This window comes from Balearica regulorum, chromosome 1 (assembly GCF_011004875.1).
Source record: "Balearica regulorum gibbericeps isolate bBalReg1 chromosome 1, bBalReg1.pri, whole genome shotgun sequence".
NCBI classification, from domain to species: domain Eukaryota; kingdom Metazoa; phylum Chordata; class Aves; order Gruiformes; family Gruidae; genus Balearica; species Balearica regulorum.
In genome coordinates, this window is record NC_046184.1 from 92570078 (window position 1) to 92583980 (window position 13903).

General features: G+C 41.5%; 1 protein-coding gene across 1 annotated transcript in view; it reads left to right on the forward strand.

The window, feature by feature from the left end:
• Nucleotides 1-13903, forward strand: part of NME7 (NME/NM23 family member 7) — a 93317-nt gene that overhangs the window by 63293 nt on the left and 16121 nt on the right. The window contains 1 exon segment of the mRNA XM_075766248.1: nt 12705-12812. Within this exon segment, the coding sequence (XP_075622363.1) occupies nt 12705-12812 (108 nt within the window).

The following is a 13903-nucleotide window of genomic DNA, read 5'->3' on the forward strand; positions in this document are numbered from 1 at the left end:
TGTCTGTGTGGATGCCAGACACCACACCTGTGGCAGTAAGTTGCTTTCCCTGGTTTAAAACTGATGGAGTCTGCACTGGCTGCACCAGAAACAAGACTGATACGTAAATGTCATATTTGTTCTTCCCGTCAAAACTGTATGTAGCCCTGGGAGCAGCTGAGAGTCAAGATTCCAGTAATTAACCTTTACAGGCACAAATTCAATGTTCATAGCAAGTTCTCTTGATGTGTTCCTCTTGCTTCTGAATAGGTATTGCAGAGGTCGGCCAGACCCTGACATCCTCCTCCTGCCGCCCCATTTGCTTTAATCGTGTGTGTGCGTATGTGCTTTGTAGTGGCATGTATGCGTGATCTGGTTACAATTTTGAGGTGATCTGCTTTGATCACCTAGCTCTGTTGCATACTGTCTTCTCCAAGCCACCCTTTGCAGGCAATGGGAAGTCCTTTGATAGGAAGAGGGACTTTAGTCTCACTGAAATATGTCTCTGTGGGGAGATTAGAACAAAAATCAGAACACTAGTAGCAGTGGAGGAGCCTTTTACAGGCTTTAAATGTGGCTTGTTACTGCCTGAAGGTTGCTGTCATATGATGGCTGTTCAGTCTCATGTGGAACTGGAGTTTGTAGGCTCACTTTGATTCTTGATGGGTAGGTGCATATGTGTTGAAAATTGTTGTCATTAGTGGTAACTGGCAGTCTCTATCAGGAGACTAAATACTGACAGAGCCCTCAAGACCGAACTCTGCTTTAAATCCAATGTGATTGAGGCATGTTGGCAAGGTTTCAGTTTGAAAAAAATCTTTTATCTGCCACTCTTTGTCTGAGGCTCCAGAGCTACCAGACTTGAACATGTGAGCAGTGCTACATTTTCTGCCTAAATAAATCCTGGATGGGACGTCATTTGACTTAGATTCAGTGGTCACAAATTACAGTCATTTGGTAAAGTAGATAACAAAATATATTGCATTGTCTGATATCAAGCCCACTACCACCACAGAGGCATGATGCTGGAGGAGTCTGCTGCTTTCAACCTCTGGAAAGAAGGTGCTGGGGACCTCTGGGAGAGTACTGAACCGGGGTACATTTGCATCTTGTTTCCAGTTGTTGTAATGCTTTTTTATCTCAGTTGGCTACAAAGCCCCTCTAGCCTATGTAGGGTTTTTTTTGTAGTTTCCTCTGCTACATGTCACTATGATATTTTAGTATCCCCTGATGACAAGGTACCTTCTCAACTGCAATGTCTGGACATTTTTCAGAAAGAGATCAAGATTTTGTTAAAAAGTCCTATATACCCTCCAGGAAAGTAGTATCACCTTTAGAACCCTCAGGGTTCCCATCTGTGTTACGTCTTTCCCTTATGTCTTTGGCTTTGAACTGGTTCTTCTTGGGCTCCTCGTGCCTGGTTCCAGGCTGGAATAGCTTGCCCTATTTTAGCAAGAGGAGAGAAACTGAACCTGAGCCCAGAGACTGAAGGAAAGCAGGGACGTGCGACAAGGCATTAACAGCACTAGTTACTGATCTTCCTTGACTTGCTGTTCTGCCACAGAGACCTCCCCAGAATGGATAACGTGACAGGGTATCCTAGAGCTAGGTTTTTAGGCCTTTCACTGCAAGGCGTCATAGGGCTAGCCATTTTTGTAAGGGTTTAAGCCACACTTAGAATATTTGTTTTTTAAGAAAACTCAATTTCTTGGTCAAGGACTTTGTCCTGTTCAGCTCTGCAGACACATGAAGACATTTAGCATAATCTGAAATCACAAAGACTAATTGCACCTATAGGTAGGTGTGAAAGAAGCCTGAAAGACTGGCTGAGGGATCATAAAGGCTCCCTGCGCTCAGACTGAGTGCGTCCCAAAGTAGTAGGTGGATGTTATTTAAAAAGTGGTATTTTAAGCATCTATGATGAACACAAGATTCTTGTAAGTGCTGCGAGTTACATAAATTTATCTACTCAGCCTTGAGGAGGTGGGGTTTTCCAGATTGCCCTGGGGTTTGGCTATAACGGTCCATCTGCATGTCGTGTTTTGCAAAACAAATGCTTCCACATCCCGTTTGTATTGCATCTTCCCGTTTAGGTTCTCTCCAAGCTTTGAATATATGCCATGTTTTAGAGAGTGGTGTTACAGATTTAGTATCTTATATAGATAGATCATATTTTATTTAAAAGGTGACCACACAAAGTTTTAAAAGTGCTTGCTTGCCTAGTTTCTTTTAGCATTTGCTTGGCTTGTTTTTTTAAATAATGCTAGCTAATACATTTCAAAATACCATATCTTTATTGGAACTCTGCTTACATATCTGAGATGGATTAAGGAGAAAAGCTTTGTTTTGCACTACTGTAGAAAAAGAGGTAGGCTTCTAACGAAACAGGTGATCATGTGATAGCAGCCTGGTATGGACAAATACACTATGTAATTTTTCACTGGTAGGCTGATCAAAGGTAAGCCGCAGGGTTCTCTCTAGGGCTTGTTTCTCCCAGCTACACCAGATTAAAATGCAATTTACCTCGCCTATTGGGGTTTTTCAACACTTCTTAAAAATAAAAGTATTCATCCCTCCTGTGAAAATACAGTCTTTGTTAGCAAGACACAGAGCTGGTCATCAGAATTCCTAGGTTGTAGTCTCCTGTGGTCACTGGAGGTCTACCTTCCTTGGCGATTCTCTTTATTTTGTTGGGGTTTTGTTGGGTTCCCCCCCGCTCCATTTCCTCCTTTGGACTGTTCTATTATGGTTCTGCTGTAGCTGCTGAGGTTTCTGAGAATAGATTCATAAATATATTCAGTTCATAAAGGCACAAGGTAAGAGCTTTTCAAGAACATGATGGTTCTGGGTTAATTTCAGCCTATGTGGTTGTTTTCTTTGCTTCCCTTGTGTTCTGTTTGGTTACAGCAGACAGCAAATCACTCTTTTACATTGTACAGTGATGTTTTTGCATGTATAAAAGTTAATCCTCGAAAAGAAGCATTCAAGCAAAACCCAAGTTCTCTATAACCTCAGTCTTTCCTTGGAAAAAGGGAGCAGTGTTGCCAGAAGATACAGGAGGTGCTGAGGTCACTCTGGGGAAGAAAATTATACTATTACAGCACTAAACTACTCCTTCTCCAGTTTCTTAGCATCCTGGTCACAGTGACCTTGTGTGTTTGCAGTATCTTTGATATTAATAGATTAAGAGCATTTGCTTACATATCTGACTCAGGTTTTTGTTGACTATAGATAGCCTTGAATTCTTCCTGACTTCTGTTGGGACATAGTAGTTATGTAGTGCTGTTACATATACTTCAAGTTATGAAGCAATACGAATGATATCTCTGGTAAAAAAATATTAAGAAAATAATAAACCAAGGTAGAACTTGGTAGAACAGGCTCCTTTTTCTAGAGCACTGTAGAATGCAGTTAGCAAGAGTCAGCATACAAAGGTGCTTGTTGAAAATGTGCAATAGAGAAAGTTATAAATGTATAGGAAAAGGGCAACAGAGCACTTTTCCATATAACCATGGTGGTGATCTTGAGTATCCTGAAGTTGGCTGTAGCTGTCCCAAAAGGTTTCCTGTCTTTCAGTTTGCAGCTTATGAGAAGTCAATCCTTGGATGTGCATTATTTTTTTTCTTTATTTAAGATTCCTTGGAATAAACACATGAATAGGATTATCAGACCTATAAAACTCTTATCCTAGAGGACTACTTAACCAAGCAGAGCCTGAACAATACATTGGTGGTGGCAGAACTAATAATAACCAAACAGAAAAGGAGCTGTAGATCACAGTGTATCTTACGTACTCTTGATAAATTGGTACACAAAAGAGATTGATCTGAGGGGAACTGATCACTGCAGGAAGGAGATATATCAGTTTCTCAAGTGGATTTCCTCTAAGAGGGATCAGTTGGCTTTCTAGGTGGCATAGGTGGTATCTTTGTACTGTACATTGCAACAGGGGGGGTGTGTGGACTGAAATTCCCTAGGTGCTTTGCATGTCACTGTAGTAATGCAAGAAGTACAGGCTGTGGCCAGAGTGCATCTGCTGTTATTTTCTGTTTGAGCTACATTATTGAAGGCTTCAAAAAGGGTGAAAACAAATTCTGTGGCCTAAGCCTTCTCTTCTGTAACAAAAAGAAGTAGGTAGTCTGGTTTTGCATTTATGATGATGATGGCTGTTATTTTTATTATTGTTGTTATTATTATTATTATCTGCAATTGCTGACAGCCATGAGAACAGCTGCAATAATAGTTTTCATTCTGTACCATTGGTCTCATTTTCTGTGGAGACTATTCTAGTGTGGACACTAGACAAAGGCATTTTAAAAACTGAATATAAAATGATTAATTCAAATGCTGAGAATCTGCTGAATAAGTTGGGGTGCTGCTTGCTGGTCTGTTTGATTTAGACTGACATTCTCTGTTCTACTGCAGGGTCACCTGAGCAGAATTTTTAGCAGTTTCTTTTGCTCACAGTATGATAGACTGCACCTGATGTGCCCATGGGACTTCTCTTGGATCCTCCTACTAAGAAGTTTTCCCTTTCTCTGCATTCTTTGACTTCCCAGGTCAAGCGACTAGAACGAGGTCGGAGTGGAAGATGAGTGAGCAGCAGTTCTTCGTGTTCCCATGGCAGCTCTCAAATTCCCCTAGGTGACCTGGCATGGCCTGAGTTTTGCAGACGGTGGCTTATGATCAGAGTGCTACATAGGAATTAAAGCAGCATTAAATCAGGGAGACAGAATAGTTGAGGAACTGGTCTGGGATTCAAAAGATCTGAGCTAAAAGCTAGACATTGAACTTATGATCCTTGGGAAATGTGTATTTCTTTGTGCCCTTGAGAAATTACTGTCTCCCTGTCTTGGTTTCCCACTCCAAAAAATGGGGTCCATTCTGCTCCTATTTTCTGTTCTTTGTGTTTCTTCATCTAAGCTTTCCAGGCCAGGAGCTGTCTCTCAGTATGTATAGGAACACTGACTAGTACAGCCAGTCCTGAACACAGCAGGGGCTTTTAAAAAAACAGTTATAACACAAATAACGAGTGATTCCTTCCATCAGAACAGGGCTGTTCACAACTGTGTGGGAAGAGATGGCAGCACTGCTACATCCAAGGAAAAGCTAGCTGTTGGATTGGAGAGGCTTGAGGGCGCACAGTGGAAGGGAAAGCTCTCCCCCGTGCTAAGCCCCAAATGAGAAGGATCTCTGGGGTTTGCAGCAGGCTTGTGAGTTTTGTCTTTCAGTCTGTCTGCATCTTCTGTTGAAGTGGATGGTCCGAAGTTGGTTCAGCTGGGGAAGTCTCAGTAGAATTTTGAAGCATTTTTTTCTGCTTTGCAAAGTGTAAAGCTCAGATAGCTGGACTGCTTTTGTAAATGTAAAATTCAGTCTTGAAAATTTCAGAGGAAAAGATAATTTATAAATTTTCTTGTTCTTACAAGGGATCAGCCAAGATATCTGCAGACTAAAAATAATGTCTTACAACTTCATAGTGACTTCCACTGGAGACTCTCCAGATATTTTGCCAACCTGAATTAATGAAATCCCAAAATACCCCTTGCAGCCTAGTATTTTTTTTATCCTTGTTTTACAGGTGAATTAATAAATGGATCAAATTCTGATGCCTTGAAGGCACTGGAAAAGCATCAATAGAACCAATATTTCACCTTTAAAGCTTAAAGTAAAGCTACTAATAAACAAATTTACAATTATACTTTGTTTTCTGATGTCTTGTGGGGTTAGTTGCTTTTCAGTTCTGAAATGCTTCCTTTTTCCAACCTGTCAAGTAATGTAAATATCCCTTATTGCACCCAGATAATACAACAAGATAGCTAGATATTTTTATCTTTATTCCTATTTTGCGACCAACTTACATCTGGTGTGCCAGTTATCCTCAAGACTTCACCATCCAATCTAGTTTACACTTAACTCAGAAGCGTGGCTGCTTGCTTTTGTCTAAATTCAGCCCACTGGCAATGGCAGATAGGCACACAAATACAGTAAATATGCTTCTGAGCAGGGCAGTTATCATTAGAATTGCTTAAGCATCAATCAGGAACACCAAGACCAGTGAAAATGCTATTTCAGGCTGGCAAATGTGCCACGTTTGCTGCCCACAGCAGAGAGCCTGTGGAGAGTTGGTGCAGCACCTTTGGCTGCCAGAGAGGAGGAGTGGTAGGGAATGTGTGGTAGTGAAGCAGAGAGAATCAAAGTGCTTCAGGGGATGGAGGGTGGGAAGGAGACAGTGTAACAACTTCTACAGACTTGTGAGCTTCTGAAAAACTGCCAATACTGGAGTAAGGAAGATAATTTTAGGTCCGTTAACAAAACTTCCGAAAGATATACAGGGCTTCAGACTGATAGTTCAGAGGTAGCCTGACTTTAAAATAAACAGAAAAGCAGATGGAGTTTTCTTATTTTTTTTTTTTTTTTTTTACTCAGACCAGAGTAGGTTTTTGTAATAAAATAAATTATGGTTTGATTACTTGCTGCTACTGTTGCAAAACTATTTGATTTGGAAGGAGGTGAGCCTCAGATGCACTCTTTACAGCCTTGCAATTGAAAATTTGGCTGCTCTTGCCTGGATCAGATTGTTTAATTTGCTGAACAAACCTTTACAGCCATACTGTTTCAAGTACATAACTATATGCACACAGGCTTGGCTCGGTTAAAGAGACGAGAAACTTGTCAGGATGACCAGTAAGGGATTGGAGACATAAATATTTTACCATCAGTCAGGAGAAGATAACATGAATGTCTACGTCAAATGCATAGTGCTCAGGGGATAGGAGATTAGGCTAAATATTGTAAAGACTTTCAACGCAGCCTTTCCAGATTCTTGAGAACCTGCATATCAGTTTGTTTTGTGATAAAGACTACAAGATGAGGGGTGTTTGTTGTGTCTGTGTATGTTTGGAGGGGGTTGTTTTGGTTTGGTTATTTTTTGTGACAGACGGAAAGTACAAAAGACTCTGTGATAACACTGGCTCCCTTGGAAGTGTGCATAAGGCCATCGATACTTACTCCATGTTTGTACAGGACGTTGCTGCAGCTTGCGTGGAATACAAAGAAAGAGAAAATATGTCACTCTGTCAACAAGAGACTTCTGGATTGGTTTGTGAAATGTAAGCTGAAGGAAACCTGTTGCATTCTCTTTAACATTGACTTGGTTTTGTATTTAAAAGCTTTATGAGGTACTTTCAACAGGTAGACCACAGGTTTCAGGGCAAAACATGTTCTTCCCCAGTTAAAGACTTTACAGTGGCAACAGCAGCATCATATGTAGATTTTTCTTTCTGTAATACAGACAGGAGGCTTAACAGTGCATTTAGTGATGATGAGCTGGACCTCTGATTGATGCAGGAGTAGAAAATTGTTGTGTTCTGCAGCAGCCGATGTTGAGTCCAAGGTGGCTCATCACATGAAAGTGGGGAACTTTAACCAGGTCAGAATTGAGGTAACTAGAGGGGAAGACACATACTGGCTTTGGGTGAGAACTTCTGTGAAGGATATATCAGACTGATCAACTGAAGTTGTTCCCACAGTAACAATAATGCTAAGGTGTTTCTTAGCTTGAATAAGCATTACAGGGGATGCTTATCTAGTATTGTATTCTGCAGGACAGAGTCTGTGCTGCTTGTATCATTTTACCTCTTGCTGATGGCTTGTGTAGGATCGAGTATTTCACGCAGCTCCCTGCTGCAACCAGCAGTGTGTGATATGACTGATGCTAAAATCCCCTGAAAATAAAAGCCAACTGCAGAGCTGTGACGATGGGAAGAGGAGAGGCACTTATCCTACCTACATTATGTAGCTGTTCTACTGCAAGAGGGTTTTTTTGGTTTGGTTTTCTTTTTTTTTTCTTCCCTGAAAGGGCTTATCACCCTCTGCTCACTACAAAAGAAGCTCAGGTGCCTCGCTTATACAAGGCAGTCAGCTTTCTGATGGCTGAAGTTCAGCCAGATAAATTCCACGGTTAGTGGTGGAATTTACATTATTTTGTTTGTTCAAAGTTAATGTGCGTTCTGTTCTCTTGACAAGGGCGTAGCTGGTCTTTAAAAGGAGAAAGGCACTTGCTTGTTTGCCTGAGGCTGGCTACTGCCTTCTGAATCAGTTGGCACCCTCAAGGGGAAAGAGGGACCATCTCTTTCATGACAGCAGTGGAGCATGGAGAGCTGCAGAAGAAAAAAAGCTTCATGAATGCAGGGTGGGGAAAGCAGAGGTGGGGAGACCAAGTCAACATAAAGCCTTCGAAAGAGTGATGAATGAGGAATGCCAAGAAGAGGAAGGAGCAGTCAGGGCTCAGATAGAGAAGGGAAACAAGGTGTTTTACTGTGTGGTTAGAGGGGACTGTGCAGAGCTGGTTGCAGCCCAAGACATCCTCTGAATGCTGCTGGCAAAAGAATGACTGTCCTGAGATCACACTGTGGGTAGGAGAGGGTTTGATCATAAACTCTCTTATTTTTATACTGCTTCACTCAAGAGGACCAGTAATGAAATTTCAAGGTTCCCTTGTTCTAGTTCATGTTCAAGTAGAGCAAAGTTTTAGGCTGTAAAAGTTCCTTTGTGTGTTTTTGGTCCATTTACAGTATGTGCTGTTTCCCACTGAGGAGGGAGGGAATGGTTGCTGCACAGTCAGTGGTTGCCTCTTTGTCTTTTCCTTGAATGCCATTTAAACAGCAACAAAGCATTCAGAAATGTTTAACAGCGGTGGCCTTTTGGCCTCTCTAGATACCCAATTAAGTATTCAGGGCAGATGCTTTAAAAAACCTGGCCAAATTTTCTTGAAATCTGTAGTTTTGGATGGAATACATGTTACTGTTCTATATAACTTCCCATCCAGCCCATGAAAAAACAGCCATTTGAAGGAAAAGCAGTTCATGAGCTTTGCTCATGACTGTTTATGATTTTTCAGTCTGATTTTGACATATTACTGGCATTGGTGACATTTTTGTTTCCCTTCGCTTGTACAGAAATAGAAAGATTTTAGAATGTGCTAAGTACTTCATACAGGCAGTGTTGCACTGGGCACAGTTAGAAACATGATAGAAGCATGAAATATGTGCATTTGTATCTTGTGTAGGACAAGGATCTTCAGAGGGCTAGTTGTAGATCAAAGCCCAGCCTGTAATGTGTGATCAGATAGCGTGCTGAATAAGACCAAAGAGGGTGACGCAGACAGCGTATTCTTCGTGTGAGATGTGAGTTCGTGGCATCCCCATTTACACGCGCACATGAAGTTCCAGTGCACACGTTACTCTTCTCTCATGCATGTGGTACATTTGTAGCTGCTCTTAACTCCTACGTCATCCCACTCTCAACTCCTTTCAAAAAGTTTTTGAAAACCAGTACCAAAATACGTACTCTGGAAACTAGACTCAGCAGAAAACTTAGGAAAAAGAGGCTTAAAAGGGGATGGAGGGGTGTGGGGGAACCAACCCAAACCCCCACTATTATATTTGTCTCTCCCTGTTGTTGCAGATGAGGCCTTATAAATAAAATGCTTGGCAAGCTTCCTGTTGTGAGGCAGAAGAGTGTATATTAATATGTGCTATGAGGAGTAAGTTCTGTAAGGAGCTCTCTTCCTCCTTCCCTGAAAGGTTCCAAGATTTCCAGCCATACAGTGGAGTAGTAAGAAGCGACGAATAGTAAAACTTCGTAATTGATAATTATTGTCCTTTTTTGGCTACGGAAATGTAAGCAGAGACTGCTTTACCTCTCATCCTGTTTGTTAACTGATGGCAAGAAAGGCTTATTTAAGATTCTTACTAATCAGGTGCTAACAATGTAAAGTGCTGGAGAGGACCTACCTTTGTGTACTTCTGATCTAATGCAATCCTAGGCAGAACAGAATGAGTCCCTTTTTGTGCAAGATGGACTGATGAGTTTCAGGAGGCAGGAGAATGCGTGGCAACCTGTGTTGGAAAAATTGAAGGAAGAACAGGAGATTGCGTACTGCAAAAGTAGGAGCTTTTGCCAATGTTAGAGAGTGAGTCCAACAGAAGAAACATGAGGTCTTAAGTTGTGAAGTAGAAAGGAGAGCTTAGGACAACTGGTAAGTCAGGAGGTTATAGCTGCTTTTAAAGAAAGGAGAAAAAAAAAAAAAGAAAAGTTGGATTTGGTGAGGAAGGTGGGTCAAGGAAAAACTTGGGAAAGTTTCATAAGCAGCAGCATTTTTTAGATCTGTTGGAGGACAGAACAGTTTGAGCAAAAGAGTTTGATGGATAGGAAATAAATAGAATATAAAATGCCAAGCTTTAGCTTGTTAGACCTGAGCTGTTTCTTGCTAAAGTGTTTCCAAAGGTTTTATAGCCACACTAAGTTTTTTCCTAATATGCCCAAACTTGCCTTAAAATAATTGAAAGCCTAGTGCTATTGCTGGCTTCCTGACAGCTAGTTGTTACTGGAATCAACAGTTGTTTCAAGGAAGGTTTGACCTCATAGCAGCCTACCAGTACCTAAAGGTGGCCTACAAGAAATCTGGAGAGGGACTGTTTACGAGGGCACATAGTAATAGGACAAGAGGGTAACAGCCTTAAGCTGAAGGAGTACATTTAGATGAGATATTAGGAAGAAATTCTTCACTGTGAGGGTGGCAAGGCACTGGCACAGGTTGCCCAGAGAGGTTGTGGAGGCCCCTCCCTGGCAGTGTTCAAGGCCAGGTTGGATGGGGTTTGGGCAACCTGGTCTATGTGGAGGGTGTCCTCCACGATGGCAGGGGGATTGGAACTACAGTCTTTAAGGTCTTTTCTACCCAAACCATTCTATAATTCTATGAGTCTATGATTAGAGTGTCACATAGCTATAGTTAACTGGCATGTGACTTTTGTTTCTCCAGCAGACTTTCTTATCGCAAGCCTTTAATGAGGACCATGTAGAGGAGTTGTTTGGTTTTTTCTCCTTGGGGCCTTTTTTTTTAAAGTGAAACTCTTGAACTTTCCTCTGAAGCAAAATTGTTTGATGTTGAGTGTATCTTATTCAAATATCCTTGACATCCATATCCAAAGATCCTGTATAACTTGTGACGTACACACAGTAACAATGGGGAACTGAAACTTCTCCTTGCGGCATGTTTTGGATTAGACACACTGCAAGCATTAAAGCAGTTTAATTGTCTTCCAGGTAGGTAACAGATCTAGGTTACTAGGTAACAGACCACCATAATTGTTAATTGTTATTACAGGAGAATATCTAGGGCTTGCTGGGCTAAGAGAAGATCTCGCCCTTAAAGTCCAATTGTCTTAGTTCAGTAATGAGACATGACAAGTGGGTGAAGCTGGAAAGTGGCTAAAGGGTATTGTCACATAATGCTTTTTGTGAGGTCTTTTTGGACTAGCTTAAAACATTCACTGCCATCCAGAAGAGAGTGTGCATCATACAAGTGTTTCTCATCTGTTCCTGTGCAAAGTTTTCCAGGCAGCCAAGAGCCACTACTGAAGTCACTTTGAATCCATTTGACACTGAAAATTAACAAATGCTTGGACAATCCAGTCTGGTGACTTGGCTGTGGGGGCAGTAACCTCCAGCTGTGACACCGAAACAAACACCTGGGAGTGGCACAATGAAACCACACTGGCCACTTCCAAAGTGATTACACTTTAATGTACCCAGTGCTTTTTCAGAAAGGGACCAATGTAGACTCTGTTGGCCTTTTTTTTCTTCTTTTTCTTCCTTTATTTTTTTTCTTAAATTCAGTAGCTGCAGTCTGAGCTTGTCATTGACCTGTCCTCTCACAAGGGGGCGGGTGCTCAAGAGGCACTTACGGAAGACTGTCCAAAGGGTTTTAAGGAGGGAAAAATGGTTTAATGCCATCACCACTGAATTTTAAGAGGAGGCACACCGTGCATGACATAGGCTTGGGGAAGAGCTCCAGGGTGTTAGGAAGACAGGCCAGTGAGGTGTAGCACAGTTGGCATAGGAAGAGGTTAAAAGACAACACTGCAAGGAGATAGTGCAGAGAAGTACAGCAGGACTGCATTATGCCTTGAAAGAAAGAGCATGGTGGAGGGGATGGCCAATGAAGGCAGTCCTTGGCGGTATAAGATGGGAGATATACCATAGTAAAGAGGTAGGGAGGAATGTTATCTCAGGACCTGAGTGGTATCTGCTGTAGTAAGAGAAACACTGAGAGGCCATGGAGGCATTTGGCATTGTAGATGAAGAAGAGTATTGAAATGTCAACTTCAAAAAGCAGAGAAAGTTGTAGAGAGAGTCTGGACTGATCCTCAGAGGGATCAGATGTTGACACTAGTCATGGTGTCAGAGAAGCACCCCAGAGATGAGAGAGAGGTTGTTCAGTAGCTGGGCTTCAGAAATGTCAGGTTCCGAGGCAAATAGTTCAGTGTTAGGGGACAAAGTCTGCAAGGTCGTGCGGTTGTGTCTGCTCAGTAAGGACAGCACATTGTATGCTTGAGAGCTGCAAAGTTGTTAACGTGAGCTAATTGTATTAATACAAGTGCCAGGAAGGTGTGTGTGTGTAGTATGAAGGGTTCTGCATTTCACCCAAGGTGGCTTGATTGGCCCAATTTCAAGCAGTTAGGTTTCATAATCTTGGTCGTGGTTTTTTGCAGTTGTGTACGTGTGTAATGCAAGCTGGAATTTCCCTCTTAATTTTCTTTTATAGTGTACCACACACGTATTAATAGCACAATCATGTTTTACTTTATAAGTTTCTCTTGCCCCCATGATATAAAGGAACAATGTGGTTCACAAAGGTCTTTTGGTTTTCTTGTGTTCAATAGGAAATAGCCCGTTATCTCCGACCTGGAACCCTGCGTGCTGTCTTTGGGAGGAACAAGATTCAGAATGCTGTCCACTGCACAGACCTACCTGAGGATGGACTTTTGGAGGTAAGGCCTGCTAGACAAACATGTGCTTTTATATCATAGGAGGTTTTAGAAGAAAAAGCTATACTTGACACTGTTTTAAGCTGTTGAAGTATTTTATATGTGGAGTGGCTGTGATGGAGACCAGTGATCAATTAAAAACAAAAGCAAAGAGTTTATTAAGGGCATTTAACTCCGTTAATTCTGGTACTGTAAAAAATTCATCCATGCAGTTTTCTTGAGGGAATATAGTACAAGAAAATATTTAATGAAATGAAAGTCAAGTGTCTTCTCTTTGACTGAATGTGTCCTTGGGACTGGGTATCAACACCCAACAGTGCTTCTGCTGGGACACATTCTTAGCCCTTTCTGGGATTACCACCATGACTCCCAATCTGGATTGTCTCTGCAGTGAGCTTGTGTGGGGCTTGGAATATTCCAGGTACTAGAGATTCAAATTCCCCAGATAGTGTCCAGGTTTATTTGTAGACAATCATAATTATGTGCATAAGTTGGTATTTCCTGTGTTTTATATTAACTTACTAATTATTATCTGATTTTGGTTTTGTATGCTTTCATTAAAGCCCAATAAAATGGGAAAATGTTAAATTAAGGGAGTTTATAGGCAGAAGTACTCACTATGAAAACCAGAACAAGCTCACTCACTTAATTCCATGCCTCAAAAATAAGGTCTGTACAAGGGGGTTGAAGCAGTGTGTAAACGTATCTCAGATGGATCTCTGCATCAATGCAGGTGTTTTTCCAGCACACGCATAGCTTCTGTTTTACTGTCTACATGTATTTGTGAGTGTTTTGCTGTCAGACTGTAGCAGAATGATGGAGCAGCAAGAGTTTTCCTAGCTTGGATAATATTACACTGCCAAAATGGGGTTTTCATTGAGGAGAGAGGAAGAGCTAACTGCGTCACCATCACCCTTCATGAAATAAAATCAGATCTATGGGTTAAAGTGCTGTTTGCCAGGAAATTGCATCTAGTTTAAGGAATAAGACTAGTGGAATTTAACACTGAGAATGGCAGCCAGTATCAACAAAGTTGCAGCTTTTTAAGCCATTTCCAAGCTGTCATTAAAAGGGGACAACTTCTAGTTTCTGCC